This window comes from Lagenorhynchus albirostris, chromosome 15 (assembly GCF_949774975.1).
Source record: "Lagenorhynchus albirostris chromosome 15, mLagAlb1.1, whole genome shotgun sequence".
Classification (NCBI taxonomy): Eukaryota; Metazoa; Chordata; class Mammalia; order Artiodactyla; family Delphinidae; genus Lagenorhynchus; species Lagenorhynchus albirostris.
The window spans coordinates 48,006,751-48,026,466 of record NC_083109.1 but is presented as its reverse complement, the minus strand read 5'-3'; the positions used below and the strand labels follow the sequence as shown (position 1 = coordinate 48,026,466).

The following is a 19,716-nucleotide window of genomic DNA, read 5'->3' as shown; positions in this document are numbered from 1 at the left end:
CTCCCTCTCTGTACTAGAAAGAGGATGGCCACATCTCTATAAAGTTACCAGTGGAGAAGGCAGTGACTTAAATCTGCTCAACAACCTTACCCTTGTTTACTGCGCTTTTCCTGGTGACTTCCCATAACTGACTCCCCAACCTCAATATCCTCTTTTGTCTTTAGCTGAGGATGGTTTTTAAGGTGAGGACTTGAAACATTTTAGCAAGTTACTCATTTTCCCTAGGTCTCTCCCATGTATACATGTTACTAAATTTCTATTTCATTTTCTCCTGTTAATCTGCCTCATGTCGATCTAATTCTTAGGCCAGCCAGAAGAACCTAGAAGGAGGAAATTTTCTTCCTTCTCAATGCCTATCAGGATAACTACACACATAAATAAACTATTCCTAAAATAAGGAAATTAAACTTCTAATACATTAATGTGGTAGATTTTTAAAAATCCTTCTTACAGTAATTTCTAGTACTAGGAATCCAGGTTCAAATAAGTCAAGCAAATTTTTGGCAAATGATATTTTCTTAATGTTTGGTTAAAAAAAACCCCAGCTATGTCTATCTGTGAAAGAGAAGAATAAATCTGACTCCACATTGGATCTGTTTCTTTTACTTTAACCTTTGTATTCTATTGCTTTTGCTTCAAGTTAATCACTAAAGGGATGTTGCCTACAGCTTAAAGTATACATAATGGCCAAACTGGAGGAATTCTGCCTCCCACGCCTGAGTGTTAAGCTAAAATACCTTTGTTTAGCTCACAGGAAACATCCTGACCAGGCCCCCCTGTGAATGGCTGCAGGAAAAAGAAATTAACACATCCCCTCCTGAGTCTGGCTGGAACTGAGGCAGGAGGTAGATGGGCCCCAGGCTGAACAGTTTCTCCCCTGCGGACAGAAACTCCATAGTAGCAGAAACTCCATAAAAGCAGGATGATCAAGGAGGCTGGGCCCTGCCCAGATAAGAGATAAAAGACCACGTATTCCTCATTCTCAAAGTCAAGGAGACCTCCCCGACTGCACATGTGCAGAAAGGCTCCTTGGCGGTCAAAAAGGGAGGGGGTGCCACCTCCTAGTATGTGACGTCAACTACCCATAGGCCTCTTCACTACTATCCATCTTGGCTAAGAGATGTGCACACAGGAGAGAACCCTGAGATATACCAAATCCGGACTCAGAACCAGGCGAAACAAGATGATTGGTTAGAGGAAACCATGAAGAAATGCCCCATAAAAGTGATTCAGACTGCCACGAGGGCGTGACTCTCTCTCTGAGCCCGCCCGTGTGGCTGTCCACACGTACTGCACCCTTTTCCTTCTTAATAAACACTCTACTTGCTTCACTACTTTCCCTCTCTATGTAGAAGTTCATTTCTACACAGCTGACGGGCCGTGGCCTTGTCACTGGCCACTGGTCCCTGGTGGTCTGGTGGCTGGGATTCAGCGCTCTCATTGCTGCGGCCATACCTCAATCTCTGGCTGGGAACCGAAAAAATCCTGCTTCAAGCCGCTGCAGGCCGAGGCCACCCGAGGTCAGAACCAGACTCCTGGGTCTGCGACCTTCCGAATAAAGTCGCTAGTCCTTGCCCCAACTCATCTCTCAATTGGCCTTTTGTGCGGCAAGCAGCACCAGCTTGGACTTGGTAACATTTTCTCACTGTGAAGTATGATACAAATGTGTATTGTATCTTAATTGAGTGTGTATCTTTACTGAGAGAATAATTGATTTGAACTTCCTGAACTTATACCAGTTTAAGTATTAAAAAACCCACTATTACTCTTACATAATGCTTTAGATACACGAAAAGTGTAAACTTGTTCAATAAAACTGAACGATTATTCGACAAATTTTTCTATAAACAGCAATTAATTTCGTAGCACATCGACCTAAAACTAACTTCTATGATTTGTTAGTCACTTAAAACTTTGTACTAATATTAAATTGAGCTAGTTAATTCTTGGACGCCTTGATATGCTTTAAGCATACTTTTAAGTTTATATAATTTTGCTTATTTTTATATGCTACAGACGGGCCATATCGCTGGGTCAGATTAATAAACGTGCTCGGTTTTGCCACTTATAAGAAGTGGTAAAACGGCCATGGTGGCTGTATAAAGCCGTGCTCTATGCAGTTTGGTGTTTTGTTAGTCTCTTAAAACGTTTGACTACGACAGTTCCCAATTATTCACTTTCTCGTGGAAGGATGACAGGGAACGAGAGGGATTAGCCTGTGCGCTAACGCCAGGCTCCGCAGAGAGCCGGAAGGCACCTGTGCGCGAACGAGGGGCGAACGAGGGAAGGAAACCCTGCAAGGTGAGGAAGAATAACTACACCTGTTTAACTGACAGGACTCCTGCGCGCATGCGTCCCCACGCTCAAGGCTCACGCTCCCTTAGCCTCGCCCCTTTCTGCGCGCCGACACCTCCTTCCGGCCAGCTTCGGTTTCCTCCGCGAGGAGCCTCGCCCTCTTCCGGGGCCACACGTCAACGTTCTCGCTTCCCGGTAACTAAGGCGATGAGAGGGACTTCCCACTGAAGCGAGTGGACGTCTTATTGGAGTAGGGCGAGCTCCTGAGGCGCGCTGGCTGAGCCTAGGAAACAGTTCCCTAGGCGCCGGTATTTCGTGAAGCAGAAAGGTTTAGAGGTGAACGTGGAGAAACTTGTATTCTGAGTAATTGTGATTTTTAAGAGCCAACCACGTCTGTCTTGCCCTGTTCCAAGATGGCGGCGCAGCCTTTCTAAGTGTCTTGCTTCCGCTCGCCCGCCGGGGAGGCGCTCTTTGATTGGCCAGCGGACGGCGCCGTGGCGTGACGCACAGGACGCTAACCAATCGGCTTAGGGCTGAGTTGGACTTGGCGGTGGGAACTGGAGCCCGGCTCTTGCAGCGGTGGGTGCGTACGGCTGCGGCCAGGTGAGCGGTTCCGGCCAGGTGAGTGGGGAGCACAGGTTATGAGAGGCCGAGGGCAGGGACCGGAGTCTCTGCTAGGGGCAGGTGGGTTGCTCCTGGAGCGAGGCCTTTTCCCGGCGGTCAGAGGAGCTGAAGGGCCCGAAGACCCAGGGGTCTGCTGAGAGTGACGTGGTCCCAGCCAGGTGGGGCGGCCGGCTGGCCGGATTCTGGCGCAGGATTCCCTCGGAGTCGCGGGAGACAGAAGGACCCAACGTCCAGTTTACAGTTGAGGAACTCGAGATTCTGGTTAAATGACTTATGCTTCGTGACAGAGCCGGAGCTAGAACCCAGGTCTTCGGACTCCCTTTAAAGATTAAACCTTGCTTTACCTTAGTTGTGTCCTGAAAAATCATACCTTAAGGTGGAATGAATGGTACAGATTTTTTTTTTGACAGATACGTCTACAGGATCTTTACAATTTTACTTATTCATTCATTCAGCTGTTAACCTATTCTGAAAGCCTTCCCTTTTGAAAAGATGGTTTTAATGGTAGACCTGTCTCTCTAGAAAAGTGCACCTTGGCTCATGCACACAATTTTGCATACAGTTTCAGAGGACTTATTGACCCTGTGAAGTCCCCTGTTGGCTATGTGCCCAGAGTTAAGAATCCATGCTCTTGAGGGAGTGAGCGGAAGAGGCAGTGGGAAATGGAGAGCGCAGGTTTTAATATGTGGATGCCTGGGGACATGGGATGGAGATAGTGCCTTTTAATAATGATCTGTTTTGAGAAGGAAAACAGCCACTTAATGAAGTCTGCCGAGGTGCTTGCTGAGGATTGGGATGTTAGAACTTGCTTTCATTCCCACCTGAATGACCCTTTACTAGCCAGGAAGCTGCAGAAGTGTTTTCTGTGTACACAGAACTACAGTTTCCTGCTTTGGCCAGAGATAACAAATAGATGCCTTAGAGTTTCAGTTGGAACAAACATTTGGAATTTTTGTGCTCCGCGTTGTGTGTAATAGGGTAATTCATTTGCATTTATAGCCCTATGTTGTTCCCTTAGTCCAAATTAACAGTATGGCACTTCTCAAAACAGGTTGGAGACAGTCATTATTCAGCATTGCATAAGTGAGCACTAGAGACCACTTATATAATAGAGTCTTTTTTTAAAAAAATTATTTCTTCTTGGCTGCGTTGGGTCTTTGTTGCTGCGCACTGGCTTTCTCTAGTTGCGGTGAGCGTGGGCTACTCTTCGTCGCTGTGCGTGAGCTTCTTGTTGCTTTGGCTTCTCTTATTGTGGTGGCTTCTCTTGTTGCGGAGCACGGGCTCTAGGTTCGTGAGCTTCAGCAGTTGTGGCACGCGGGCTCAGTAGTTGTGGCTCACGGGCTTAGTTGCTCTGTGGCATGTGGGATCTTCCCGGACCAGGGCTCGAACCCGTGTCCCCTGCATTGGCAGGCAGATTCTTAACCACTGAGCCACCAGGGAAGCCCTATAAGATTCTTTAATTTGTCATTTTTCCCATTGTTCTCGAGAGTTTTGTTCCGTTGAACCCTAATAGCTGAAGTGTGTGTTAGCCTAGAATTTAGTATGTAAACAGGATGAAGTTGGCATTATTTGGGTTTGAAAAACGTACTTAGTCTGAATGGCTGTTTCATTAACTGGAATCTTCCAAGGCATGAGCATAAGTGACTGTGGTGAGGGGACAGGAGCTGGTGAGGAACTCACTTAGCATAATAGCAAGTGTGCCTTTGTAATTTTGGTGATCCCAAGTAGAAGTACCTTGGCTAAGAACTGGTAGCTGTTCTTGTTGTGAATAGGATTCGCACTTCAGTATCCAGTTCTTTTCTCCATAATAACGGAAGGAGGGAAAGGGCACAAAACCAAGATCGCTTGGAATGTAAATTATAATACAGTATTTACTCGAATAGAGCAAGGAGGAAAGGGAGTCAGGGAGGAAGGTAGCTGGATGCTGAAACAGGGTTTGAGACTTAACCCTTGAGCACGGGGCTGAAATTGGCTTGGCTGAGATGATCTGTGATCTAAGAGGAGATTTAAATTACTATTATTCACCTACATGCAGCTTAGGGATGACCAAATGATGGTAAACCTTCCGCCCCTTTTATTTTTTTAAGGGCTAGAAAGGAGGGTTGAGAAAGGAATGGGAGAGGTAGCTGTGAAGTTAATTGGCTCTTGGGGGGTCAGAGAGAAGTGAGATGTTGTCATCCTCCAGTGACAGGTTCTTCCAGACTAAGTGTTTAAGAAACGTGGCGTTAGGTGGTCATCTTTTTTTGAAGTTCAGTTGAGAATTTCACATACGATTAAACTTTATCTTTAGTGTTTTTTTTTTTTTTTTAGACAATGGCAACATACCTGGAATTCATTCAGCAGAATGAAGAACGCGATGGCGTGCGTTTTAGTTGGAATGTGTGGCCTTCCAGCCGTCTCGAGGCTACAAGAATGGTTGTTCCCCTGGCTTGTATCCTTACTCCTTTGAAAGAACGTCCAGACCTGCCCCCTGTACAGTATGAACCAGTGCTTTGCAGCAGGCCAACTTGCAAAGCCATTCTCAATCCACTTTGGTATGAATTCTTTTAACAACTAGCAAAAATGATGAATACAGTAAATTATGACTTTCCCGTGATTCTCCTAAAAGTGACTCAGTTGGGCAAGATGTCATATTTGAGATGAGTAGTAAATGGTGAGAGTCTTAGGTGATGAATGCTTGTGGAAGTCTCTCTGGCCTGATATTCCACATAGAATTAGAATTTATGGGAACGAGGTGGAAGTAGAGGGAAAGGATTTGTAATTTTTTGTTTTTCTGATTTTCAGTTTGCTTTTGCCTTAACTATTGATTTTATTGGTGCCTTTCAAAGCATTTCCCAAAAAATATCCAAAAGCTTTAGAGAGTTTTGTTGTACCTACCTGGTATGGTGATGCTGTATGGCAGGAAGAGGTAATAGGCAGAAGAAATGTGAACTCTTGATGATTTTATTGTTAAGTGGAATTTTTAAATTTTTTGCGGTATGCAGGCCTCTCACTGTTGTGGCCTCTCCTGTGGCGGAGCACAGGCTCCGGACGCGCAGGCTCAGCGGCCATGGCTCACGGGCCCAGCTGCTCCGCGGCATGTGGGATTCTCCCGGACCGGGGTATGAACCCATGTCCCCTGCATCGGCAGGCGGACTCTGAACCACTGCGCCACCAGGGAAGCCCTAAGTGTAACTTTTTTGTGCCTGAAATGGTGACCTTTGATAGCTCTCTTAAATGTGGGCACTCTTTGAAAGAATTTTTAAGCAAGTGAAGAGTGTCATAAATACTCTTTAAAAGATAAAATTTTTATATGAGGGAACATTTTTTACTTCATTCTCCTTGCTCTTACTTGGTGTACCCATGTATAAGATGCTGCTGCTCTTTTAAAATAATAGCTGATCGTTAATTTTCTAAATGTAGAAAGGGGGGGAAAGGAACTATAAAGCATTATCTTGAACCAGTTCTAGGAAGTGTATCAACCCAGAAGCATTCTGCTCAACTTCTTCAAGTGAACTAAGTGTGGTTAAAGTCTGAGTTGTTTTTCCTGTGTGTTAAATGTCCTTTTAGTATTAAAATTTCATAGTTTCATATATTTGAACAATAAAGACATTAGAAAAATCATAGAGTATGTTTAGATAACAGGGCAAAAGGAAATAACCTATAATTTTTATAACTCATGAATTTCTAAATATTATCTAGGAAATCGGAAAAGAGCAAAAAGGATTTAGTAGTTGTTCATTGTTGCTGCTTGAAGGAGCCTTTCGGTGCTCTCAGCAGCCAGAACTCTAGCTGCAGAGAATGTGTTGCATACCTTCCTCCATTGAGGCACCCACACCTGAACACACATCCGTGCGATTTACTGAACAAGAAGTTTACACTTAAATGCTTTCTACCTTAAAAATGAAAACGGTATCTGGTTGTAATATTTATTTTTCTCACAGTCAGGTTGATTATCGAGCAAAGCTTTGGGCTTGTAATTTCTGTTTCCAAAGAAATCAGGTATGTGAACTGTAATTATTTTACAAGTATTTCCTGTGTTTCACTTTAGTTGTCCTACTCTGAAAAAAATTAAGTGAGGTTGAATTTGTGTCTGCTCTGGCACAGGGCACCTGTCAAGGTGATACTTCTTAAGCCTAATATTGAATGTTGAACATATGTGATTTTTGTTTTGAATGGTCATTCAGTTTCATTATATGAGTCTTTGTCTTTGCTGTGGATGGGACATAGATTTCCTTTTTTTTTTTTTTAAATAGGTTTTCTGTAAGTACTGAGTATGTTACCCTAGAAAACAGATAAGGTGTTTATATTACATTTGATTTCAGTTTATTCTAATTGGATAGTGTACATTACTGGATTTTCATTTTCGATCTTCCTGACTTTTAGGATCAAGTTGATCTTGTTTTGATTTAAACATTTTTAACTACTAAACTAGGAGCTCACAAATGATGAGAGAGACTTTTCTTTGAAATGAACTGTGCCTATGGAGGAAATGTTCAAGAAGTGGATTATGGTGATTATTGCACAATTCTGTGCATTTACTAAAAATCATTGAATTGTACATTTAAAATGGGTGAATTTTATGGTATATAAACTATACCTCAATAAAGCTGTTAGAAAATAATTATGCCCAACATAATATATAGTACTCTAGCATATCTTAAGATATTAATAACATCCACTTGTTTATTCTTATATTTGATCATAATTAACAGTCTCATTCTCAGATAGCACACACCGAGTCCAGTGGTGAAGAGACCAGTGTGCAGTTGATGACTTTTAAGTGTAGTCTTGGGAATTAGAAGCAGATACCGTACAAGATTTGTCTCCCTGGGCGATTCAGAGTAATTGCAGATCTTAAAAACATTCCTACACCCTATTATATTCAGAATTGATGTCTGTTTAATGTAATTTATTGTTGAAATTATAAGGCATCTAAAGACAATGTCAACAGAGTAAAAGTCCAACCCATAGGATGGGTGAAAATATTTGTGAATCATGGGTCTAATAAGGGATTAATATTCAGAATATATAGAGAACTCCTAATACTCAACAGCAACAGGAAAGACCAACTCAGAAATGGACAAAGGACTTGAATAGATATTTCTCCAAAGACGATAGATAGATGGCCACTAAGCACATAAAAAGATACTCATCGTCACTAATTATTAGTGATGTTTACCAAATGGTCCAGCATTCCCATTTCTGGATATATACCCAAAAGAACTGAAAGTGGGGTCTTGAAGAGATACTTAAACACTCATGTTCCTAGCAGTATTATTCATTAGTGATGTTAACCAAATAGTCCAGCATTCCCCTTCTGGATATATACCCAAAGGAACTGAAAGCAGGGTCTTGAAGAGATACTTACACACTCATGTTCATAGCAGTATTATTCACAATAGCTAAAACATAGCAACTGATCTGAGTGTCTGCTGACGGGTGAATGGATAAGCAAATGTGGTCTGTATGTTCAATGCAATATTAATAGCCTTAAAATGCAAGGTGTTCTGACTTATGCTACGTGATCGAACCTTAATGATATTACTGAGTGAAATAAGCCAGTCACAAAAGACAAATACTGTATGATCCCCCTTGTATGAGGTACTTGGAGCGGTCAAATTCATAGAAAGAGAAGGTAGAGAGGTGGTTGCCAGGGGCTGGGTGGGGGTGATGGGGAGTTACTGTTTAACAGGTTCAGAGTTTCAGTTTTGCAAGATGAAAAAAGTTCTGGAGATGGATGGTGGAAATGGGTGCACAACATTATGAGTGTATTTAAGACCACTGAACTGTACACTGAAAAAAGATGAAGATGGTAAAATTTACCACGATTTTTAAAGTTTGGGGGGAAAAGATCAATGTACAAGCTACAAATTTAAAATGTTTGTAGAGAAAAAACAACACCTATGACATTATGTTAAGCACCAAAAAGCGGGTTGCAAAATTGTGTGTATAAGGTGACCTCAGCTGTGCTTAAGGTAGAAAAAGTGTGGAAGGAAATACACCGAGATGTTGACAGTAGCTGCCTCCGGGTGATAGGAGCACGGGGGGTTTGTATCTTTTATCTTATATTTTTCTTGTACTTACCAGTTTTTCTACAATTAACATGTATTACTTTATTGATAACAACTAGAGTAGTAAACCCAAATAGAAGCTTTAGTCTTCCATGTAGATTATTGATGAGAGAGCTAAAATTTCAGCCCTTAATTTACAGGGCAACAATTTGGAAATTGTTTTTAATAGTGTGTGTTTTAATGATTTAGAAGTTACACGATAACCTAAAACTGCATTAAGAAAATGTTCCAGTGTGATATAGATATAGAACAGGGTTATGGATTTTAAATTCTGATTAAAAAATGATTGATTGATTGATTGATGCCCCAGGTCTTAGTTGCAGAATGCAGGATCTTTAGTTGCGGCATGAGAACTTTTAGTTGCGGCATGCATGCAGGATCTTGTTCCCCGATCAGGGATTGAACCTGGGCCCCCTGCATTGGGAGCACACAGTCTTACCCACTGGACCACCAGGGAAGTCTCTTAAATTCTGATTTTTGTATTGTAGTAACATGTTCTACATTTTGTGCTTTTAGAATTACTATGTGGTCATTAACTATTTTTATAAATGGAAAATAAAAGGCATAATGTATCTTTCAGCCCTCATGAAGCATTGCTTTGTTTTCTTCTCTTCAGTTTCCTCCGGCTTATGCAGGCATATCTGAGGTGAATCAGCCTGCTGAATTGATGCCCCAGTTTTCTACAGTTGAGTACGTGATACAGGTAATTGTTTGCTGCGCATTTAAGGAGCAGTGTTAAATTGAGCTTCTTTTGAAATACTTTGTCTTCTGTGTCTCTTGCTTGTCTGGACGATTTAAAGCTGTGAGGCCCACAGGATCCTGAACATTATGTCATGGTACGTGTGCATGTGATGGCATCGTTTTCCCGTCTCCATAGAAGGCTACCAAAAAGGTAGCACTGATTCAGTTCAAAACCCGCCCTCCACAGCCTTGTCCGTCTCAGTTGATGGTACCCCATCTTCTAGTTGTTCAGCTTAGAAATCTTAGATTCATCCTTGACGTCTCTCTTTTTCTCACATCCCATATCTAATCTGTTAGGAAATCCCTTGCAGTCGATATTTACAGTTGATCCAGAATCCAGCCACTTCTTTCTCCCCACAGCTCCTGTCCTGGGCCAGCCCCCGCCTCTCACTTGAATTATTGGGGCAGTCTCTTAGCTCTTCGCCCTGACTTTACCCTTGCCCACTTATATTTTATTCTTCACCCAGCAGCCAGGGTAACCCTTTAAAAACATCACATTAGGTCTGTGTTCAGAAACCTCCAGTGGCGAAAATGGCTCCCTTTCACCTGGAGTAATAGTCTTCAGAGTTTTGTGTGAGCTGGCCGTCTTACCCCTCTGACCTCAGCTTCTTTTAGGGTCCTCGTTCAGCCAAATGGGCCTCCTTGACTTTGCTCAAGCGTGCTGGGAACAGACGTGCCCCTGGGCCTTTGCTCTGGCTTTTCCTCGGGTTAGAGCTTTCTCCCCGTATCTGTATTGCTCCCTCCTTCTCCTCCAGGTTTTTGCTCAAATGTTACTTTCTTAATAAGGCTGCCCTGACCTCCCATTTAATGGTGGAGCCTCCCTGCCCCCCACCCCCCACCCCCCCATGCCCGGCCTTCACAATCCCTCCCCCTTTCTCTGTTCCGGAAAGTTAGCTCCTGAGGCAGGCAGGGATCTCTGGCCTTTTGGTTCGCTGATGTATCGCAGGACCTGGAACAATGCCTGGCGTTCAAAAATGTGGAATAAATTGTTGGATATAAAGTAGTCTTTACGTCTAGTTTGTTTTGATAAAACTTGTCGTTTAATGAAGTAAGTAGAGGTTTGTTTCGATGTTCTTATCCCTGACAGTCAGTATAAATAAAGACTTGTTACTTACATAACTTGTTTTGCTTTTTTTTTGGCTGAGCCATGTGGCTTGGAGGATCTTAGATCTCCGACCAGGGATTGAACCTGGGCCCCGATAGTGAAAGCGTGGAGTCCGAACCAGTGGATCGCCAGGGAACTCCCTTGTTTTGCTTTAAAAAGAGCTGGTTATGTCTATTTGTATACTGATCATTGTGCTGTTTTTCTTTGCATAAAGCGAGGTGCTCAGTCCCCTCTGATCTTTCTCTACGTGGTGGACACATGCCTGGAAGAAGACGACCTCCAGGCACTCAAGGAATCCCTGCAGATGTCCCTGAGTCTCCTTCCTCCAGATGCGCTGGTGGGCTTGATCACGTTTGGGAGGATGGTGCAGGTCCATGAACTCAGCTGTGAGGGGATTTCCAAGAGTTATGTCTTCCGGGGGACGAAGGATTTAACTGCAAAGCAGATACAGGTTAGTGCCTTGCCTGTCCCCAAGCAGGACCAGGGATGTTTCTTAAAAATTCCTTAGGAAAAAGGGAAAAAAATGTCATTCACTTGTAGTGTTAAGGGAAATGAGTCTTTCTGGTTTGTGTAGGACATGCTGGGCCTGACCAAGCCTGCCGTGCCCGTGCACCCAGCGCGCCCAGCACAGCCACAGGAGCACCCTTCCATTTCCAGCAGGTGAGCTTGGATGTGCACATGCACAGCGGCGGCTGTGGGCGGGAGGGAGGGACAGCGGGAGAGCTTTTGTTTTTTATTTTTAGAGGGGAAAAAAAGACTCAGGCTAACCAATATTTAATGTTTAATAACAAACATGATAAGTCAGTGTATGTTTAAAATTTATAACTAAGTTAATATATAAATATATATATACACACACATATGCATGTGGGGCAGATTTGCCTAAAATATTTTTCCTGGTTAGAGTTGTATCATCACAGAGATTTTGAGACCACTGTACGCAGTCATTCCCCTCTTATTAGATACATGGCTCTTGTCCTTTCTGATTCTTAAGTAAAGCTGGGGAAACTGAAAAGGCTTCTGTTGGGTGTCCTCTAACAAGCCTGAGATTGGCCCGCTGTGCTCCTAGGGCTGCCCAAGTCTGGGTTAACAGTTGGCAAACATGATAAGATGCTTTGCTGACATGCCTGGCACAGCCTCTTCTCTAAGAAACTGGTGTTCCTCCCTGTATGACTCCCAAGGTTCAAGAGAAACGCAAATGGAGTCTTCAGAACGATGAAGATTGTCCACGTCCATGAACCTTACATGGACTGAGTTCATGTTAGCATGTCTTTAGGGTTTTTTGCTGCTTAAAATTTAATTAAACTGATTTGCTCCTATTTGAAATTGATTTTTTTCCCATGCTACCTATGCAGATTGCTATATACTAGGCTTTCAATGACATTCTTGAATAAAATTGCTTTGAGTTTTTTGTGTTTGTAGTTAGAGACTTTTTTTTTTTTTTTTTTTTTTTTTTGCTGTACGTGGGCCTCTTAGTGTCGTGGCCTCTCCCGTTGTGGAGCACAGGTTCCGGACGCACAGGCTTAGCAGCCATGGCTCACGGGCCCAGCTGCTCCGCGGCATGTGGGATCCTCCCGGACCGGGGCATGAACCCGTGTCCCCTGCATCGGCAGGCGGACTCTTAACCACTGCGCCACCAGGGAAGCCCTGTAGTTAGAGACAACGTTGAAGGAAAAAAAAAAAAACTGCACGTTTTTTGTACTCTGATACTTATTTTGAAGAGCAGTAACTATGTGTCATGCAGGCTGAAGACCAGAGTACTTTATTAAATCAGGCTTGACATGTCCATTCAATATCATGCAGATTTCTGCAGCCCATTCACAAGATCGACATGAACCTCACTGATCTTCTTGGGGAGCTGCAGAGGGACCCATGGCCCGTACCTCAGGGGAAGAGACCGTTGCGATCCACTGGTGTTGCTTTGTCCATTGCTGTTGGCTTGTTGGAGGTAACTCAGAATTTACTGGGACCTATCGGACCACACAAGCTTTCTCACAGAAGGTGTGTTTGTTGGCCTCGTCTGAAAAATCAGCTGTGACCGCAGTCAGCTGGCAGTGTTAATTTATCAGAACGTGGTTCAGTGATTATTTTTATCCACACTGAAGGAGCCCTTGGTGTTTTGAAAATACAGAAAGTTTTCATGAGAAGCACAAGGCCATTAGGGCACCAGGATCACAGGAAATAAAAGTGTGCCAGACCCTCGGGTCGGAAGAGAGAAGCTGCTTCTCGGCAGCGTCATCTGTGTTTTGCTGCAGTATCATCAGTAGTCACGACAGCTGAGGACAACTCACATTTGGAGCATTTCTGTGAGAAACATGCTTGGGGTGGGCTGTATGTTCCTAAAATGCTGCCACTTACTGCTCTAGGGCACTTTTCCAAACACGGGAGCCAGGATTATGCTGTTTATTGGGGGTCCCCCTACCCAAGGACCTGGCATGGTGGTTGGAGATGAGCTAAAGGTTCCTATTCGTTCCTGGCACGATATTGAGAAAGATAACGCCCGCTTCATGAAAAAGGCAACCAAGGTGGGTGCTCCTGGCTCAAGGCTGTAAGTGTGGTCACCCAGGTGGGGTTTGGGTTGCCCTGGAGTGACAGCTGCTCTGCTGAGGCCATGCTTTGTGGTCAGTGAGTACCTCTTGCTGAGATGACCTTCCAGATCTCGGCTGATGTTAAGTATCTGTCCCAGTTCTGAGACCTTGATTAGAGTGGGTGGCCCTAAAACTGCTAAAAGTGTTTTGAGACTGAAAACTGCAGTTTTATTTTATTTGGATGTTATGAGAGAAACTGTCTCCACATTCCTCTCTTTGATCACATCCCTTTGGTGCGGTAAGGCACGCCTAGTGAGTGATGTTGCTGTTCCATAAAGGTAATTTTTCTCTCTTTGCAGCACTATGAGATGCTTGCTAACCGAGCTGCTGCAAACGGTCACTGCGTTGATATTTACGCTTGTGCCCTTGATCAGACTGGACTTCTGGAGATGAAGTGCTGCACAAACCTTACTGGGTATGTGGACAGTGAACCCTTGGGAAAAGTGAGAGTACTTATTCTATGGAATGAGACTTGAGTGATGGAACCGTGGGAATGGCCAAGGCTGGCTCAGATGAGCGTTCAGGTGGCTCTGGGCTGCAGTTTCGGTGCCTGGGGAGGGTTTGTGGGCCTCTTGGAGGAAGCAGCTGTGATCAGAAGGAGGTCAGGGTTCACTGTGAACTTGTCATGTCAGAGTAACTTAATTTCTTAGAGTTGTTGCAGACACCAAGGCAGGAAAGCAAGCATGGAGTATGTGGCCTTCAGCACTTCCTTGTGAGAAGGGGGGAAATAGGCTGAATGCTAGAGCAATTAGGAGCCCCCTCACCTGGCTTAGTAACTGCACCTCATGACAGCCGGTACTCGCTCAGCCTGGAGGGTGCGGTGCAGGGCGGGCTGGGAGCCCAAGTCTTCAAAGCGGGATGGTGCCCAGCCAACTGCCTTTGGGGCCCATGGGCACGCTCGAGCCTCACCCCAGACCTCCTGAATCAGAGGCTGAGGATGCAGCCTGGTGGTGGGTTTTAACAAGCTCTCCGGGGATTCTGGTGAGAACCACCTATGGCACCACTAGGCTGAAGGTGCTGCAACATCAGAATCACCCGGGAACATTCAAAACTACTTTTGGTCTGGGTCTTGTTCCTAAAGTCGGATTTAATTAGCATGGTGCCTGACCTGGGCATCAGCATATTTAAAGTTCCCGAGCATTTCTGACGTGGAACAGAGTTTGAGAAGCACTGGTGCGGCCCGTGTGTGCTCCAGGCATGCCTGAACACAGACAGCGTCTGGAGAACCTGCATTTGTGTGCAAGTCCCCTGGGGTCTTGTTCACATGCAGCTGGAAAAGCAGTGGCAGAGAGCTGTGGGTGGGCCTGGTGTTCTGCATTTATAAGGAGCTCCCAGGTGGTGCTGCGGGTCCTCACTGAGTAAAGGGGACGGGGTAGAACCCTCGTCATCTGCAGCTGTCCTGGGGACCAGCAGGCGCATGAGGTGATAGAGGACCAGTGATGCTGGCCTGGCTGTGCCGCTGAGTTCACTTAATACGCTGGACTCCCCCCAGTGCCCTGCGGGAGTTCTTGTCGTGAAACATCACAGGAAAACTTCCATGTGTTTGTGAACACCCCCGAGCTTCTTATACACCAGAGTTCACATGTATGTGTCTCTCTTCTGGAGAGGGACCAGCACTTCCCTCACACTTTCAGTGAGGCCTTTGACCCCTGAGTGACAGTATTTAGGGCACATCACCTGTTGCAGAACTATAGTATCGGGGAAATGTGTGAACAGTGACACTGAAAAAAAAGAAGACTTAGAGGTTTCAGTTGATGGCTTGAAGTGAGCCAACCATTTGTGATGACTTCCAGCAAAGGCGAGGTGACCCTGGGCTGTGTTATGGGGTCCATTATCTTCAAGGAAGATCACAGTCTTTGTTTCCTTGGGACTAGTTACACCTTATCCAGATTATACCATCCATCATTTATTTTTTTAAATTTTTAATTTTTGAAACAGTTAACAGATTCACAAGAAATTGCAAAAATAGTACAGTGAAGTCTGTCCATACTTTTCATCTAGCATCTCCCAGTGGTAGCATCTTACATAAATATAGCACCATGTCAGAACCAGGAAACTGACTTGGTATAGCACAGTTAACTATTGATACATCACGGACCGTACTTGGCTCTCACCAGTCTGTACATGCACTCATTTTTAAAAATCTGTGTGCACGTCTAGTTCTTTGAAATTGTTATCCTCTCTTATAGGTTTGTATCACCACCACAGTGATCAAGATACAGCACTGTTCTAAAGAATTCTATGTTTAATGTTTTAAAAATAGTGTCTTTCTTGAGTACAAATTGAACTGGCTGTTTTCCATTATTAGTAAGTGATCAGTAGCACCTCTGTGGACATGCTTGCTTTTTTCTTCTTCTCTAAAATAATTGTTCATAAATACCCAGGAAGCATCTGAATGGCTTTGAGTCATCCTAAAGGTTCACTTTCTTTTTCCTTTTTTTTTTCCTAGAGGCCACATGGTGATGGGAGATTCTTTCAACACTTCTCTCTTCAAGCAGACATTCCAAAGAATTTTTAGTAAAGATTTTAATGGCAATTTCCGAATGGCATTTGGTGCTACATTGGAAGTAAAGGTAGAATAGATTTCTAAAACCTTAATGAAAGAATAGTGTTCTTACTTACTTAGTAGTCATAGTTGGGGGAGCCTCACCCTCAGGACATGGGCATCTAAAGATAAGTTAAAAAGTTCCTAGCAAAATAATCCCAACAAAGTATATTCATTCTGTCCCTTTCCTTCTCAAGAATGACCTGCATATTTATCAGTGTTTTAAACCATGAGATGTCTGCTCTCCCTGCAGGGAGAGCAGGCCTTACAAACGTGGTGGGCTAAGTGCCCACCCAACCACCGGTTTGTGTTTAGCGTCTGCCTGCAGACTAGCCAGGGCGCTCTAAAATGGGGCAGCATTGTGAGTTTGGCTTTTGTTTTTCCACATAGGGACTGATCGCTCTATACGCTTGATTCTGAGTCATTGAGAAAACATTCAAAGGGGCCGTTAGAAAATATGATGGCAAATATTACTTTGCAAATTGGCAATAATCATTAAATCATCTAGGTTAAACTTTAAACAACATTGTCAAATGTTGGAGGTTTTTTAAAAAGATGAAGGATGGACTTTGCTGAAATGAACTCAGATTTAAAAGTCTGAGTATGTTGGCCTCGTCATTGTGTTGGAGTTCATAAATTAAGTATTTTTAAAGCAACACAAAACAGCATATTCCCTGATTGACATTTGTAACTAGTTACAACAGGTTTGTGGCACAGGAGGAGAATGTCGTATTGGTAGAATTGCTGTCTTCCATGTGCACGATAATTTCAGAGTTGAGAAGGCAGAACATGCTGCTGCATCTTTGGAACAAAGATAGCTCTATTTCTAAAGGAGGGTTTTATTAAAGTTTTAGTCAGTTCACAGCAGCCCTGGAGAAGCATATACAAGCTTTTGCATGCTAGAATCCCTGTAGGATTTTCCCTTGGTGGAATAATAACCCTGCCGTTTTAGTTGTGTCCTTTGTGAGGGGGTGGTTCTTGGTGATTGTTAACTGTCTGCTCTTATCTAATTCTGCCTCAGACCTCGCGGGAACTGAAGGTTGCCGGAGCCATAGGCCCTTGTGTGTCTCTGAACGTGAAAGGACCGTGTGTGTCAGAAAACGTAAGGAAAACTCCTCCATCACCCTCACCTCCTTTGCCTGGGAATTGACCCCTTAGACGTGTCGGGGCTGGATGACCTTGCATTGTGTCACCTGTTGGCTTGTGTCTGTGGTGAGGAGAGAGGGGTAACTCACTGACGCCCATAGCCCTGAGGGGTAGTGTCATTTCTGTCTTTCTATCCATTGGTCTGAATGGTCAGAGAGGAGAAAGCTGAGGCTCAGAGAGGTTAAGTGTCTTGCTTAGGGTCAGAGATGACAGCGGGGGAGCTAGGTAGGGACCATGTTCCCCACCCAACTACCCTTTCTTGGGTGGCCGCGCCAGAGAGCTACCAGGCGTTGCATTCTGTGCAGCACAGTCCTGCAGGGACAGACCCGTGTGCTTATTGCCCTTGTAAGGGCTCCCTCTGTCTCGCTTCGCAGAGACCGTTTTGAGCTGGTTGGGCAGTGGGTGACACTGTGGCGCATGTAGACAGCGGTGTTCCTTGAGTGACAGATTTGAGTACATGGAACGCAGTTCAGCTCTCACTAGGTGGGGAGATGGGCTTGCTGGTGGCCCACTTCCTCTGATGACACTTGAGCTGCCAAGTGTACACTTTTGGTCCAGTGAGGCCTGTCCAGGGTGGGTCTGGGCTGGGTTGTCACAGTCACGTCCTTCCCTCACCGTCCTCTTCAACGTGAGGCTGGATGGGAGAGTCGGTCGTGGGCTCAGGGTGCAGGTGTGGCCCTGACGAGGTGCTTCATGGCTCCGGGATCCAGCATCTCTGTCCGGGAAATGAAGGCAGTAATGGGACCTACTGTACAGCACTGTTGGGAGGACTCCACGAGCAGCCCAGGTGAGGCACTTAGAACAGTACCCAGGACGCCCACACTGGGTTTCACCTTTCCCATTGAAGTTTTCTCCTCATCAGCAATGAACACTCGTTAGTGACTACTTAGAGTAAGTTTTTATTGAAGTTAGCAGAGGCAGGCGGTTTGAGAGGATATTCCTGTAACCCTCCGGGTGAGGCAGGTTGTTGCCCAGGCCCCTGTGGCGAGTCCCTCGTTACCCCCATGTACCCAGGGACATGTACTCTTGTTTCTCGGCAGGGCTTTGGGAGGCTGCCCTGTTCCAGCATATTCTCCACAGACTTAATGTCTGCCTAAGAAGGTATTATAACTTAGTACAGCTGTTCCAGGATCCAGTAGGTTTCAGCTGTGAAATTTTTGGATGGGGGGTGGAGGAGGCAAAGGGGAGGAAAGTACAGTTTTCAGACACACAGGGAAGTTTTGAGAAGAGCGTAATGAGTCTGTATCCCCACCACATAGAGTCGGTAATCGTTGACATTTTGTCATAATTCCTCTGTCCTCGTTTTGGCCACATTTGTATTATCTACCTGATTTCATCTGTTTGCCATATTCTTTTATCATATCAATATTTTGCCTTTGAAAGCAAGTTGCAGACGTCTTGACACTTAGTCTGTCACTGTTGCGGTGTGCATCTTCTGAAGACAAGGGTCTTCTACGTTATTCTCAAACCTTAGAAAACAATGATTTCCTAATATCATCTAACATATAGTCATATTCTTTCCCTAATTTCTCTCCAGATGTCGTTTGCAGCTGTTTTTCCTCTCTAACCACTGTTGTATTTGATAATACATATCCTTAGTCTTTTAAAATGTAGGATGGTCTTCCTGTCATTTTATTTAGGCTTTTTTGCTTGTTTTGTTTTGTTTGATGATGTTGGTCTGTTGAAGAGACAGTGCCAAGTGCCAGGAGTCTTCTGTAATTCAGTGTCTCCGTATGTTCGTTTCCTCGTCTGACTTGTTTTCTGTCCTCGCTGTATTTGCTGTGAAGTGGAGGTTAGATGAATGATTAGATTCGGGTTAAACCTTTCTGTCCCCCATGCTTCCTGAGTGATCTGTGTACCTCATGCTGAGTTGTGGTGAGGTGATGACTGTCCTTCAATTACAGGGGCCCGTTTCCTTTTTGCCATTAGCAGGAGATCTGTTGAACAAGATTGTAGCACAACATGAGTATCTTGTTTGCCCGTAGCCTTTCACCTTATGGTTTTAGGTTATCCATTGATTATCCTGAATCAGTGTATTTGAATCACAATAAACTGGTGATTTCCTAATTCCATATTTACAGTTCTTCTGATCAAGGCAGGGTAGATGCTTACATAAGGAATTTGTGTATTAGTGAGAGAATACAATGCTTGTGGGACTCTGGAGGGTTTGTGGCCACGCTTGAGGGTTGGTGCTATAGGGGAGGGAAATTTTTCTTTTTCCTCTACCCATCTTAGTTTCATTGGCTGGGACCTTGCAAATTAGACTGACGAAACACAGCTTAACAGGAGAAAAACAAACAAGTTTATTAATGTGTGCATCACACACATAACACAGCACGTATATACTCAGTGATGAGTCACTCAGAGGGAGTTAGACCTTGGGATTAGTTGCATCTTAACAATAAATGTTCTTTTACAATAAATGTGTAGATAAGTGACAAGACAAAGGAAAGGGACCTTGATCTTCTAGGGGTGGCAAATTGTGGAAGAGTAGACAGATGGGGGAGACAGATGGGAAAGGAAGGTTGTTTTACCAAGAGTTGTTACATATATTCTTCTGGTGCTGCCTCTGGACTGATAAGCATCTAGCGTTGTCTTTGATGGTTAAGAAGCTCCTGA

The 19,716-nt window shown here is 44.2% G+C and overlaps 1 protein-coding gene across 3 annotated transcripts in view; it reads left to right on the top strand.

Annotated features, from left to right (window-relative positions):
• Positions 1 to 2,463: 2,463 nt before the first annotated feature.
• SEC23B (SEC23 homolog B, COPII coat complex component) overlaps positions 2,464 to 19,716 on the top strand; it is a 40,509-nt gene continuing 23,256 nt past the window's right edge. The window contains exons 1-11 of one of the 3 annotated variants that reach the window (XM_060122307.1): positions 2,464 to 2,898; positions 5,230 to 5,453; positions 6,843 to 6,900; positions 9,589 to 9,675; positions 11,033 to 11,269; positions 11,393 to 11,478; positions 12,622 to 12,766; positions 13,185 to 13,343; positions 13,706 to 13,821; positions 15,856 to 15,979; positions 16,973 to 17,053. In XM_060122307.1, the coding sequence (XP_059978290.1) occupies positions 5,233 to 5,453; positions 6,843 to 6,900; positions 9,589 to 9,675; positions 11,033 to 11,269; positions 11,393 to 11,478; positions 12,622 to 12,766; positions 13,185 to 13,343; positions 13,706 to 13,821; positions 15,856 to 15,979; positions 16,973 to 17,053 (1,314 nt within the window). In that variant the 5' untranslated portion in view covers positions 2,464 to 2,898; positions 5,230 to 5,232. Of the gene's footprint in view, positions 2,917 to 5,229; positions 5,454 to 5,747; positions 5,828 to 6,842; positions 6,901 to 9,588; positions 9,676 to 11,032; positions 11,270 to 11,392; positions 11,479 to 12,621; positions 12,767 to 13,184; positions 13,344 to 13,705; positions 13,822 to 15,855; positions 15,980 to 16,972; positions 17,054 to 19,716 lie in introns of those variants that run through there. The other 2 variants (XM_060122306.1, XM_060122308.1) reach the window with 2 other exon arrangements.